The sequence below is a fragment of the Echinops telfairi genome, unplaced genomic scaffold, assembly GCF_000313985.2.
Source record: "Echinops telfairi isolate 266 unplaced genomic scaffold, ASM31398v2 ScPeMD7_7469;HRSCAF=8507_1, whole genome shotgun sequence".
Taxonomy (NCBI): Eukaryota; Metazoa; Chordata; class Mammalia; order Afrosoricida; family Tenrecidae; genus Echinops; species Echinops telfairi.
Window position 1 is genome coordinate 24,142,515 of NW_022111373.1, and position 14,468 is coordinate 24,156,982.

The 14,468-nt window shown below is 38.0% G+C and overlaps 1 protein-coding gene across 1 annotated transcript in view; it reads left to right on the forward strand.

The window, feature by feature from the left end:
• DTWD2 (DTW domain containing 2) overlaps window positions 1-14,468 on the forward strand; it is a 135,442-nt gene that overhangs the window by 35,834 nt on the left and 85,140 nt on the right. Inside the window, exon 2 of the mRNA XM_004696571.2 lies at window positions 295-385. Within this exon, the coding sequence (XP_004696628.1) occupies window positions 295-385 (91 nt within the window). The remainder of the gene's footprint in view (window positions 1-294; window positions 386-14,468) is intronic.

The window sequence follows — 14,468 nt, forward strand, 5'->3', positions numbered from 1 at the left end:
AAGTAGTATTACTGAACTCGTAGGAGTAGCAGCGGGTGGGGGCTGGCCCCTCCACCTCCCTCTGGGTCATTATTTTTTTATATTTAATACTACAATATGGTAAAGAATTTACTTGAAAAAAATTCATACTCCTGTGTCTGAAGTCTTGGCATTTCATTTTTTAAAGAATTTAGCCTGTTAAAGAATTTAACAAATCTCTTATACAACCTAGTGGTATAATGTTCGAGTTTTATATTACTGTTATATCATTGTATTTTTAATATTGACAGGGTTTCTTTTCTTTTTACCCTTTAGCCGACCTCTGAAAGTATGCTTATGTCCATTTCTACCAGTGCATCCTCTACACATCTCTACCAATTTGTACATAATTCAGCACCCAGCAGAGGTAAGATTATATAAAATACATATTTCAAAACATAAATAAATGAAGAAACGTAGATGAACATACTCTACTAGCTCTTCAGCATTTCTGAATATAAATTTATATGATGCTTTATCGTTTGAATAATTATTTTCTTTGTTTATTATGTAGTAGTAGAAGGTAAACTACTTTACAGATATTATTTTATAGAAAATGTGATATTTAATAGTATAAAATTTTTGAGCCCCAGTAATTTTGCATGAAGACAGAATGAGATTTTGTGAGTAAAGAGCTAAAATAATTATTGCTTTATTTTAGGCATAATATAAATTCCTTGATATTTTTCTTATTAAAGTGAACTAACTTTCAGCATTGTAGTGTTGTAAAATTAATATGTATGATAAATTGTTATGTTTGTTTTACATGAAAAAAAACACATGAATATCTTACCATATGTATTATAAATAGATTTAAAAAAATCTTATTACTTACCTACGATGGTTAGAATTGTGTATGTGCCAGTGCGCATGTGTGTTTTTGACTGTGGTTTAACTGTAATAATGAAGAGGGTAGGAAAGAAGTCATAGATGACCACAAACAACAGTTAATACAAAACTAACCAATTTATAGTGCAAAATGTATTCAGTGTAAACTAAGGTAAAACACTCACTCGTGATATCATATATCCCCTCTGGCTACTAAAGAAGGGATTTTTTTATTAATAAATAATTTTATTGGGGGCTCTTACAACTCTTATCACAATCCATATATACATCCATTGTATGTCAAGCACATTTGTATATTTGTTGCCCTCATCATTCTCAAAACATTTGCTTTCTACTTGAGTCCTTGGTATCAGCTCCTCATTTTTCGCTCTCCCACCTTGCTCCCCCTCCCTCATGAACCCTTGATAATTTAGAAATTATTATTTTGTCATATCTTACACTGTCCGATGTATCCCATAACCCACTTTTCTGTTGTCCATCTCCCAGGGAGGAGGTTATATGTAGATCTTTATAATCAGTTCCCCCTTTCTACTCCACCTTCCCTCCACCCTCCCAGTATTGCCACTCTCACCAATGGTCCTAAAGGGATCATCTATCCTGCCTTCCCTGTGTTTCTGGTTCCTGTCAGTACCAGTGTACATCCTCTGGTCTAGCCAGATTTGTAAGGTAGAATTGGGATCATGATAGTGGGGTGGGGGCGGGGAGAAAGCATTTAGGAGCTAGAGGAAAGTTTTATGTTTCATCGTTGCTACACTGCATGCACCCTGACTGTCTCGTCTCCTCCCAGCAACCCTTCTGTAAGAGGTTGTCCAGTTGCCTACAGATGGGCTTTGGGTCCCCAATCTTCACTCCCCCTCATTCACAATGATAGGAATTTTTGTTCTTTGATGCCTGATACCTGATCCCTTCAACACTTCATGGTCACACAGGCTGGTATGCTTCTACCATGCGGGCTTTGTTGCTCAAAGAAGGGATTTTAAAAATTTCTGAAACCTATATTACATGAAGGTAGCCCTGGTGGCATAGTGGTTACTAGCTGGGCTGTAATCCACACAATCAGCAATTTGAAACCACCAGTGTTCCTTGGGAGAAAGACAGGGCTTTCTACTTCTGTAAATAGTTGCGGTCTCAGAAACTCATAGGGGCAGTTTTACTGTGTTCTATAGGGTCACTATGAATTGGCATCGGACTTGATGGTAGAGTTTGATTTTTGGTTTTATGCCACATGAATAATGCAGGAAGGACCAAAAGAAGATGGAAAGAATACTGTCACTGTACCAAAAATACCTAATTGATGTTCAGCCATTTTAAGAGGTAGCTTATGATCAAGTATCAATGGTACTGAAAGAAGTCCTAGCTGCATTGAGGGAATTAGCCAAAAACAAAGCTGCAGGAATTGATGGAATAAGTGGAATATTTTAACATACTGATGAAGTACTGGAAGCACTCACTTGCCTGTGCCAAGAAAGTTGTTCGAGATCCATATTTACACCCATTTCAAACAAAGATGACCTAATAGAACACTCAAATTATAGAGCAATATCATTGTTATTATGTGCAAGCAAATTTTACTGAAGATCATCCAACAACAGTTGTAGCCATACATTGCCACTATGGGAGGTTCAGGCCAGATTCAGAAGAGGACATGGATCAAGGTATATCATTGCTGATAGAAGATGGATCTTGGCTGAGCAGAGAATACTGGAAAAATGTTTACTTGTGTTTTCTTGTCTATGCAAAGGTATTTGACTATGTGAATCACAACAAATTATGCATAGTTTGTGAAAAGAATGAGAATTCCAGAACACTTCATTGTGCTTATGTGGAGCCTGTACATGTGCCAAGAGGCAGTTGTATAAATGGAACAAGGGAATATTGCATGGTTTAAAATCAGGAAAGATGTGTGTCAAGGTTTGTATTCTCTCACCATACTTGTTCAATCTGTATGTTGAACAAATTAGGGAAGCTAGATTTTATGAAGAAGAATGTTGGTATCAGGGTTAGAGCAAGGATTAATAACACACTGCTTTATGCAGGTGACACACCTTGCTTGCTGAAAGTGAGGAGGACTTGAAGCACTTATGGATGAAGATCAAGGACTGCAGCCTTCAGTATGGATACCATCTCAATGTAAAGAAGACCCAAATCCTCACCACTGGACCAATAGGTAACACTGTGATAAATGAAGAAAAGATTGAAGTTGTTAAGGCTTTTGTCTTGCTTAGAACCACAATCAGTGCTCATGGAAACAGCTGTCAAGTGGTCAAAGGCACATTGCTTTAGGTAAATCTGCTCCACAAGACCTCTTTAAGGTGTTGAAAAGTAAAGATGCTATATTGAGGACTAATGTATGCGTGACTCAAGCCATGGTATTCACTTCCCTCATATATACATGAAAGTTGGACATTGAACAAGGAAGACTGAAGAAAAGTTGATACATTTGAACTACAGTGTTGTCAAAGAATATTGAAACTAAATGGACTAAAAGAACAAACAGATCTGTCTTGAAAGAAGCACATCCAGAATGCTTTTTAGATGACAAAAGTTCATCTCACATACATTGGACGTGTTATCAGGAGAGGCCAGTTCTGGAGAAGGACATCATGCTTGGTAAAGTGGAGGGGCACCAAAAAGAGAAAGGCCCTCGACAAGATGGGTTGACCTTGCTGTTAGCAGTCCAATAACCACCTGGCACCAGAAACCATATCCTCATCTTCTTTATCATGTCCTAATCTTACCTCTTTAACTACAGGTAGCAGTTAGAATATATAACACAGCAGAAAATGGAAGATAATTTTACAATATTAGGAATCATGGCTTAGCAAAATTGACCACAGTATCTCAAAGAACACAAAGAAGCTTCATCAGAAAGGATATGTTATGTTAGACTACTTGATCTCTATAAGTAATATTTTTGTATCTATGATGAGATCAATTTAACTGAAACTCCTAGAAGTGAGGGAAAAGAGTGGTGTAAGAGAGATGAATCTTCACTTATTATGAAAAGCAGTAGTTATACAATTCAGTCCTTAAGAGGAAAGGCTCTGGAGCTGCTCTGCTTGCTCTGTGCACTCTGTAACCTGGGCTAGTTAGATCATTTCTCAGTTTCCTCATCAGTAAAATGAAAATGATAAAACATTCATTTACTGGTATATTGTTAAAAGTCAATAAATCAATATACATAAAACACTTTGAGTTATGCATATTGTTAGTTATAATAGTAGTAGTTTATAGATCATAATTATAAGCGCTAATTCAAGAAATAGCATGACCCGTATTTTAGAGGTATGGTGTAACCACAAGAAGAAATACCTAAGACAGTTATATTGCCTTTGGGAAGTGTCACTGAGGAATGTATCAAGGAACAGCTGTGGCATTATTAATTGTTTGGCAAGATTTAGTATTGTATTCATATATTATGTTGATTAACAGGTTGTAAGTTTGTGTCGGAGTCTCTTCTTGTGATGGCAAGGAGAGAAGAACATTACATAAAATAATGGGGAATGCCCTAAAACCCGGAGCACTGTTTTTGATGTGGTTACATGTTGGGCTATGATCCGCAAGGTCTGTAGTTAAACCACCTCAGGAGGAAGATGGGCTTTTAACTCCCCTAAACAGTTGTAGTCTCAGAAACTCACAGGGGTAGTCCTATGGGGTTTTTACATGTCAACATTAACTTGATGGCAATGTGTTTGGTTTTGAATCCTAAGACCATGCTTATCAATTGTCTCATCATCCCATTCATTACCCTGCTCCCAGTCAATTTTCTGTCTCTTGAGAATACAGTTTTTAAAATTTAAAATCCCAATAGAATTTGACTTCATTTCTTTTTCCAACTTTTCTTTAGCTGTTTTTTTTTGGTGTGAATTGAGTGAAAATGTACAGAGTAGATCACTTTTCCATTCAAGAGTTCATACACATTTTATTTCATTCTTTTATTGTGCCTGTTTTATATAATGTGCCTGTTGTTTGACTGAAAATTAAGCCAGGGGGTGATTGCATCTTCAGACTTCAATGGGTAACGAATAGCTATATTCTCAAGGTATCTACTAGTTTCTAGCCAACCAGAAATCCTGGTCTCTTTTATGATTTTGCATGTTCTACCACTGTTTTCCTCTCTGTATTCAGGACCTTCTAATGTGATTCCTTAAAGACCTTTTGGTCCATTAATGTATGTTGGACTAATTGGTTTCATGGGTTTTCAGTTTCCTTCATTCTTCTTCTTTCCAGATAAGGAGAGACCAATCAATAGTTGTACCTTAGATGACTGATCACAAGCTTGTGAGATCTCAGTCGCTACTCACCGAAGTAGAATGTGGAACACTAGCTATGTTGTGCCAGTTTACCCCGGTGTCTCTGAGACTGTGGTCCTAATCCCCCAGGTCCAGAAACTCATTGCTACAAGATGTTTGGTTAACGTCTAATAAATTCTTATAATGTTACCTCTTATTTTCTCTACCACATTCATAGATATATAAGGGGGTACTCCCCCGAAACCGAATATGATGTGAGGGGGATAGTTCATTTGGAGTTCGTTCCAGCAGGTCAAACTCTTAAAATCATGCTTTCTATTTAAAAAAGATTGCGTAACAGTGTGCAACTAAAAAGGCCTGATTTGTGGCAGATGGAGGACTGGTTTGCCACCACGACAATGCACCTGCTCATACAGCCATCTCAGTGTGCCAGATTTTGGCAAAAAACAGCATGCCTCTTTTGCCCCACACACCTTACTCACCTGATCTCACTTCATGCGACTTCTTTTTGTTTTTGTAAATGGAGAGGGACATGAAAGGACAACAATTTGGCAACATAGAAACGATGAAGGAAAAAATGAGGGAGGTGCTGTCAGCCATCCAAACAAGTGAGTTTCAAAAATGTTTCTAAGAAATGGAATTGCAGATTTGACTAATGTTTTAAGTATAATGGAGAGTATTTTGAAGGGTTGTTTTGTAAGAAAGTTTAAATACATAGCTTGGGGGAGGGGGATTTCATATTTTTGGGGGGTACCCCCTCGTATTTACAGCAAAGGTATCCCTGTACATATAACCAATGTAAAATCTATATATATTCATGGGTTTTCCCCCACTGTTCTCCCACTCCTATTCAGCCTACATGTCTATTTATACATCTACTCATAGACCACTATTATTGGTGGGTTGTATATGTAACAGTATTTATTTTTGTTCTCTTCCGACTCTTTATTATGCAGATAAATTTAGTTACTCTTGTTGTTGCTGCATCTTTAAGTTCTCTTTTGAAATATAACTTAATGAGCATATTAGAGATGAGGACCCAAAATACATAACCACAAAAATGTCCTTAAAGATTTTTTTGAAGTGTATATGTGGTTATTGAGTACTAGTAGTATTTTCTGGTGTGTTTGTATGTGAGTGTGTTATACACATATATGTAATTATGTGTAAGATTACATTTATTTTGGTTGCTCTAATAAGATTAAAGGTAATATTTCCATATTATGTTAGTTTGCTAAGTGAATTGTAATCCACTTTCTAGTTATTTTCAGTAAAAAAGTAGGTAGACTCTTATGGAGCTTATGAAAATAATTAATTGCTATGAAAAGCAGGGGGCTCATTAAGAGTTTATAATTCTTGGTATGGGGTGGTTATCAGTGGGCACCAAATATTGTTTTAAAATGTTTCATTTTTATTTACAACAAAACCCCAAACCCAAACTATGATCAAGTCTATTCCAATTTATAGTGATTCCATCAGCCATTGTAGAACTGTTTCTTTGAGTTTCTGAGACTTCCAGTCTTTATAGTGGTAGACAGCTTTGTCTTTCTCCCAGGGAACAGCCAGTAGGTTTGAAACATGGACCTTGTGATCGGTGGCTCAATGCATAACCCACCATATCACCAAAGTCTACAAAACAGAGTTTAGTAAATTGGTTTGAGGTCGTACAGATGGATCTTGGCTGAAAGCAGAAAATGCCAGAAAGATGCTTACTTGTGTTTCATTGATTATGCAAAGCAATTTGACTGTGTCTGTCATAACAAACTATGGATAGCTTTGAGAAGCATGAGAATCCCAGTACACCTCATTGTGCTAATACAGAAACTGTACATGGATCAAAGTGCAGTGTGCAAAAAGAATAATGGAATATTGCATAGTTTAAAATCAGGAAAGGTGTACATCAGGGTTGTATCCTCTCACCATATTTGTTCAATCTATATGCTGAGCAAATCTTCAGAGAAGCTTGATTATACGATGAGGTGTGTGACATCAGGATTGGAGGAAGAATTATTAACAACTTGCTAGATGCAAATGACACATCCTTGCTTGCTGAAAGTGAGGAGGACTTGAAGCACTGATGGAAATCAAGGATTAAAGCCTTTAATATGGATGTCTGTAAACAAAACAAAAATATTCACAATTGGACCAATAGGTTCATCATGATAAATGGAGAAAACGTTGAAATTGTCAAGCATATCATATACAGTGAACACTTGCCACTTCGCGCTTCGACTTCCGCGGCTTCACTCTATCGCGGTTTTTGCATAACAGCGCATGCTCTGTCATTACTGCCACTGATTGGCTCATACTGTACACGCTTCTGTCTGCATCGCTACGTATCGGAGCTACGTGTCAGATGCATTTTTGCTTTTGTACAGTGTACTGTAATTGTTTGTGATTTTTAAGAAATTTTATCTAAGCCCTAAGATGGCTCTTAAACGAGCTGCTTCTTCTAAGCCTTCTGACAATAAAAATAAGCACCAGAGGAAGATGCTCACCATCCAGGAAAAGGTAAAACTTTTGGATATGATCAAAGATGGCAAGAAAATCATGGAGGTTGCATGCCATTGATTACAGTATTTGTAAGAACTATGTATAATAATACTGTATGTGAAATATGTAATACTGTAAACTAGATGCCATAAATAATATAATAAATAATAAATGATAATTGTAACGTCCAAAATGTTTTACTGTATTTTCCCTTTTTCGTTTAATAAATTGGGTAATACGAGTGTAATGGTGACTAAAGGGTGTTTTTTCATGTCCTCTATGCTCTAACTATGAAAATATTTGATTTACAAATAAGGAATCCTACTTCGCGGAATTTCATTTATCATGGTAGGGTCTAGAACCGATTAACCGCGATAAATGAGGGTTCACTGTATATGGCTCCACAATCAGTGCTCATGGAAACAGTAGTAGTCAAGAGATCAAATGACATATTTCCTTAGGTAAATCTGTTATATAAAATCTCTTTGAAGTGCTGAAAAGCAAGGATATTAGTTTGAAGACTTAGGTATGCCTGACCCATGGTATTTTCAGTTGCCTCACATACATGTGAAAGTTGGACATTGTATAAGGAAATCTGAAGAAAAATCGATGCATTTGAACTATGATGTTATGAAAGAAGATTGAAAATACCATGAGCTGCCAAAAGAACAAACAAATCTGTCTGGGAAGAAGTATAGTCAGTCAGAATGCTGGGATGGTGAGACTTCTCATCTATGAGGAGGTACCCTCCCCCCCAAAAACACCGGATTTTCCGCCAAAGTTATTTAAAAAAAATTTTTTTTAACAAAACAACCTGATTACCTTCAAAGTACTGTCCATTACACTTAATATATTTGCCAAATTTGCAATTCCATTCTTGGAAACATTTTTAAGGACAGTGATTAAACCAATTTTCAAAGAAGTCAGTGAATACTATCTTTTAATAAAAAACAATAAATAAAAAATACCAATTATTACCATATAATTCATATATCATACAATTCAATGGTTCATGCACATTAAGAATATATAAGTGGTGACATACAAACATCACCACAAGAAGTTTTAGAGCACTTTCTTTGCTCTTGTATTCATTCTTAGTACCTCCCCATTTCCCCCCAACTTTGGCTTTCCCACCTCCAAGGAACCATTAATCCAGTTACAGTCTCTGTAGAATACCCACCTGGCTTTTCATATACAGAAAAACATAAAAAACAAAAAAAGTATCAACAATAAAAATAAATCAGATAAAACCCACAATTGAAAAGAAAGCAGAAAATATTAAAAACTACACCAAATTTAAAATGGGTCAAAAGGGAGGTCAACTGATAAGGTGTTAAATGTTAACCTAACTGCATCTGCAGTGATCCACTTTCCAGTCTGCATACTAGTCACATCTCTGGTCTCTGGCTAGAAGGGATTCCACATGGGTTTAATCCAGGTGTTTCACTTTCACTTTTTTTAAAAAACATTTTAATAGGGGCTCATACAACTGTCATCCCAATCCATACACACATCACTTGTGTAAAGCGCATTTGTACATTGTTTCTCAAAACATTTTCTCTCCATTTAAACCCCCGACATTAGGTCCTCATTTTTCCCCTCCCTCCCCGCTCCCCCCTCCCTCATGAGCCCTTGATAGTTTATAAATGGGTATTTTGTCATATCTTGCCCTGTCCGACGTCTCCCTTCACCCACTTTTCGGTTGTCTGTCCCCCAGGGAGGAGGTCACACACAGTTCCATGTAATCGGTTCCCTCTTTCCTACCCATTCTCCCTTTACCCTCCCTGTTTTGCCACTCACACCACTGGTCCTATAGGGCTCATCCTTCCTGGATTCCCTGTATTTTCAGTTCCTATCTGTATCAGTGTACCTCCTTTTTAAAAGCGGAAATAACTTTAAAGTGGGTCAAAAGTGAGATCAAATAATAAGATGTTACATTTTAACCTAACTATGGCTGCCATAATCCATTTTAAGATGCCCTCTGTCTGATAACAAGGCTATTCACATCCCTCAGCCAGGATTAGAGAGGATTCTCCAGAGGCTTAATGCATTTGTAGATCCTGCAAATGGATTTTGGATTTCCACTGTCATCCATGGCCTTGTATAAACTAGGCGTTCATAATTTAAGCTCTGATCCCATTACCTCCTTTGGATTTGGATTAGATCACACAGAGTGGTGTGCTTCTCCCATGTGGACTTAGTTGACACCTCACTTAGGTGGCTGCTTGTTTGAGGACAAGCCTTTGAGACCCCAGATACTATTTTTTTTTCTGATAGTCAGGCACTACCTAGCCTATTCACCACACTTTTCTATAGAACCCATATTTTCAATGATCTCTTCATGAGGATGAGCATCAAGTAGGGCAATGTCATAAGAACGAATTATTCTTAGATTGGGCTTAGAATTAAATGTGAGCTCAAAATCCATTCATATAACTATGGTTTATATATGCCCCTGGTTCACCTTAGAGACATCATTGCCATTTTATGTTAGTGAAGATTATCAATCATCCCCCTAGAGTATCACTTCCACTGCCATTGAGTCAATGCTGATTCATAGCGACCCTATAAGCCAGGGTAGAGCTGCCCCTGTGAATTTCTGAGACTAAATCTTTACAGGAGTAGAAAGTCGTATCTTTCTCCCAAGGAGCTGGTTGGAGGTTTCTCAGTGGCTGACCCTGCAGTTAACAGACCAATAAGTGACCACTGTACACTAATAGTGTCAGTAGTTTAGCCAATTGTACAGAATTTAAAACAGATTATCAAATAAATCATAAGCCAATTCCTAATTACTTATGCCACCAATGGAGGCTATCTTATTTGTAAATAAATCAGAGACAAAAATAAAGTAGAACAATTTTTAAGGAATAAAACAACAGTTAAGAAGTTTAGGCTGTCAACAAAGTTCTATTGATGCTTTCTGTTGTGTTGATGCTTTGCCTCTAAGAGCTAAGCAAAGAGAAACATGCCTGGACTTGAGGTGTCTGTATATTGTACCACTCTTGTAACCAAATGTAGCTAGATACACCTTTTGAATCCTGGGGCCTCCAGAGTTTTGAAGGATAGTTTTTATAAAAAGCAATATGACGAGTCTCAAAAATTAAGATGACATTCTAAAGATTTTTATTTATTATTTAATGATGAAACAAGATGTTGCCACTGGACCCTAAAGACAAGGTACATTTATGGATCACGAATAAGTAATGAATGTAAAACTGACTCAACTACTCAGCTATTATCCCCTTAGAGAAAGCATTTTTATATGTTTACAAGCACTATTTGCATTGTTACCAGTTTTCTATACATGAACACGAATTGCTATAGTTATAAAATCATCAAGGAAAAAGGACCATATTGATAAATGTAGGTTCAGATCATCTCTGGAGGGTCAGACATTCCAATGAAAACATATGGACTTCTCATTTTCCCCCTCCTTAGGGTTATTTTTATTTTTTGTGGGTGTAAGTTAATAAAAACAAAAAGCAAGTCTGTTTCCATCAAGCTGATTTGTCTCATAGTGATCCTATGTGGTTCAGAATAGAACTATGCTCTCTCAGGTTTAAATAATAAATTTAATATTTTAGAAACCTTTTAGGTTTACGGACAATTTATCAGAAGGTGCAGAAAGTTCCTGCCTACCCACTTCCTCCACCCACTGTTTCCTCTCTTAACATGGAGCAGGAGAGTGTGCATTTGTAGATTTAAAAACAAACACCTTTTTATAGTGATTTGGGTAAAAGTTTGCATAGCAAATGGGTTTTCCATTCAATAATACATAAACTGTTTTTAAAACTAAATTTTGTGCTTCTTTATTAAATTGGACATCTTGAGCCTGTTTAAATTTCTTTCTTTTTTTTAAAAGTCATTTTATTGGGGGCTCTTATCGCTCTTGTAACATTTCATACATCAATTGTATCAAGCATATTTGTACATATTTGCCATCATAATTTCCAAAACATTTTCTACTTGAGCCATTGGGATAAGTTCCTCTCACATTTTCTTTTATGACATTGATTGCAGTTCTTACAATGTAACACACTGTTCTCACTTTTCCCTTGGGTTTACTGTTTCATTCGTCCTTCTTTCATGTTAGTTCCTGCCTTCTGAACTTTATCCTTAGTCTAATGCTACCCGTTTGAAATATATGGTTGATTGTTCTAAGGAATGCTTGCCTCCTTATGCTATTGTTTACCTTATTGGCTCAAAACTGAATAGGTGAGGTGAGTTCCAGACTTGAAGGATGTCTGAGGACCATAGGCTTGGGAGTCCACCAAAGTATTACTTAGCCTGGTCTCTCTTTATGAATATGAGGTTGGTCCTATATTTTCCCCCCGTTTTATTCAGAACCTTCTATCGTGATCCCTTTCAGAGTTGTTAGCAGTGGTAACTGGCTACCAGTTATTACTTCTGGTGTCAGGGTTATGGAGGCAGGGATTCATTTGATGCATTAGACCTTTGGACCCACACCTATTTGACTAGCATGTCTATGTACCCACTTGAGGTAGTTAGTTTACTGTGCCAACCTGGCCGATAAAAACGCGGGATTAATTGAAGGGCGGAGAGATATATGGCTCGGTGAGCCCTGCCTTTCTAGTTTTTGGGTCTCTTGCTTTCTGATAGTCGGACCAGGGTGCAGCTGCCTTCGAAAGTCCCAGGCTCAAGAGATGTAATTCCAATGGTGTGGCGAAGCAGGTCTTGAAGGAACCTCAAATTACAGTGACACAGTCCATGGGTTAGGTGTCCCACAGGTAGTGTAGCTTGCAAAGAACAAGCAAGGCAGCCGCACACTGGTCCAATGATCAAAGAGCAAGAGACAAGAAAGGCGAGGCTCACTGAGGAATTTATCCCTTCACCCTTCAATTAACCCCGCAGCTGCACCCTGGTCCAACCATCAGAAAGCAAGAGACCTGAGAAACTAGAAAGGCGAGGCTCACCGAGGCTTTTATCCCTCCGCCCTTCAATTAACCCCACATGTGTTTATTGGCCAGGTTGGCACAATAAACTACCTCAATCGACCTCTTGCCAACCTGTCACCTGTACATAATTCTTTAGCTTCACGATTTGGAATTAAGTAACACCTACACCTTAATCCTATAATCCTGTGAATATGTTCCCCCACCTACGAAAGTTTGTAAGCCAACCTCATGCCTTTATCCGCCCAATTTTCAGTATCCAATTTATATATTTCCCACTTACATCAACCCAGTTCTCTGAGAAGACAATCATATTTTTCAACATTAGGAGTCTTCATTCCAGTTGGAACCTTGTGAAGTCTGCATCCATAAGCAAAGTCAAATCCAGACAGGCCATCCACGAAGTCAGCAACAATATGCACCAGTTCACAGGCTCAAAAATCTCCATTTGTTTGGGTTCTGGTCAACTCAATGTGGGCTGCCTCACTCAGCCTCCTCATGGTGCCCTTTTGTCATCTTGCCTTTAGACCATGGGCTCTCACAAATACTCAATAAGCCTAGCCCCCTCATGCTAGGTCATGAACCTTAGACCAGTCAACCTGCTCTCATCTCCTCTTTTTCCTATATACCAAGTCCACAGGTGTCAGTAGCCAAACTCAACCTGTCTCTTTATTGCTGCATTTCTCCCACTGCCACTCAACAAGTAGATCCAGGTGGTCACCTAGCAAGCATTCTAGCCTGCTCTCAGGCTCCCTTTAACATTCAGTCCCAGAGAGGAGTTTTCTTCATGGTTTTAGATTTTTTCCAGCTTCTGACAAAGACTACTGGTTCCTGAGTACTCCAAAGCACTAGGTGGGCATATCTTTCTTTGCAGACGTGGCCTAAACCCATCTAAAGATCTAATTTTAATGACAACGCAAGTGGGCTTATAAACTTTCTATTTTCATATTTCCCTTGTTTTCCCCAAAAAATCACTGAATAAACAGTGTGGCTTTATCTGACCTCTGGCTAGACAAAGAAAAACTACCATGAGGGAGAGGTCACACAAACATCTACTCTCCATCTTATGATTTGTTTCTCTGTTATCCCCCTCCTAAGGTACCATAATGTGTTAGTCTGGGTACTTTAGAGAAACAAATCCACAGAAACGCATGTATAAGAGAGAGCTTTATATAAAGGCTAAGTGCACATCAACAAAACATCCCAACCCAGTGCTGCCCAAGCCCACAAGTGCAACATTAACCCATTAATCCTTATGTCCAACACCAATCCACAAAGTCCTCCTCCATCTCACAAAATAGATGCAATGATGCCGACTGCAGGAGGAAAGCCGAGTCAGTAAATGTGTAAACATCTCAGCGTTGGCAGGGTTCTCCACACAGCTGCTCCAGCACCCAGGGCTGCATCAGGGTAGGTCGATGTGGCTTCTCCTCAGGGATGTCTTGCAGGAAGTGAGCCTTATTAGTTGAAGCAGGGAACTGGCTAAGGCAGCTGCACCCTGGTCCAACCATCAGAAAGCAAGAGACCCGAGAGCTAGAAAGATGAGGCTCACCAAGTCATTTATCCTTCCGCCTTTCAATTAACCCCACATGTGTTTATCGGCTAGTTTGACACAATAAACGAACTACCTCACCACTCATAGATTATTATTTTAATTAAAAATATTTTATTGTGAATTAGTGGGGATTTTAGTTTCAGATAATAATATCTGTATTCAACTATGTAGTAATTTTTGTATTCAACAACCTAAATTTACTAAACTTTTCAATAGTTTGCTCTGTTTCTCTCATGCTCCCTTTCCTGCCCCTCCACTCCCACTCCCACTCCCTTTTCTTTTTTTTTCTTTTGTTCTTTTTAAAAAAAATCATTTTATTAGGGGCTCATACAACTCTTATCACAGTCCATACACACATCAATTGTGTAAAGCGCATTTGTACAT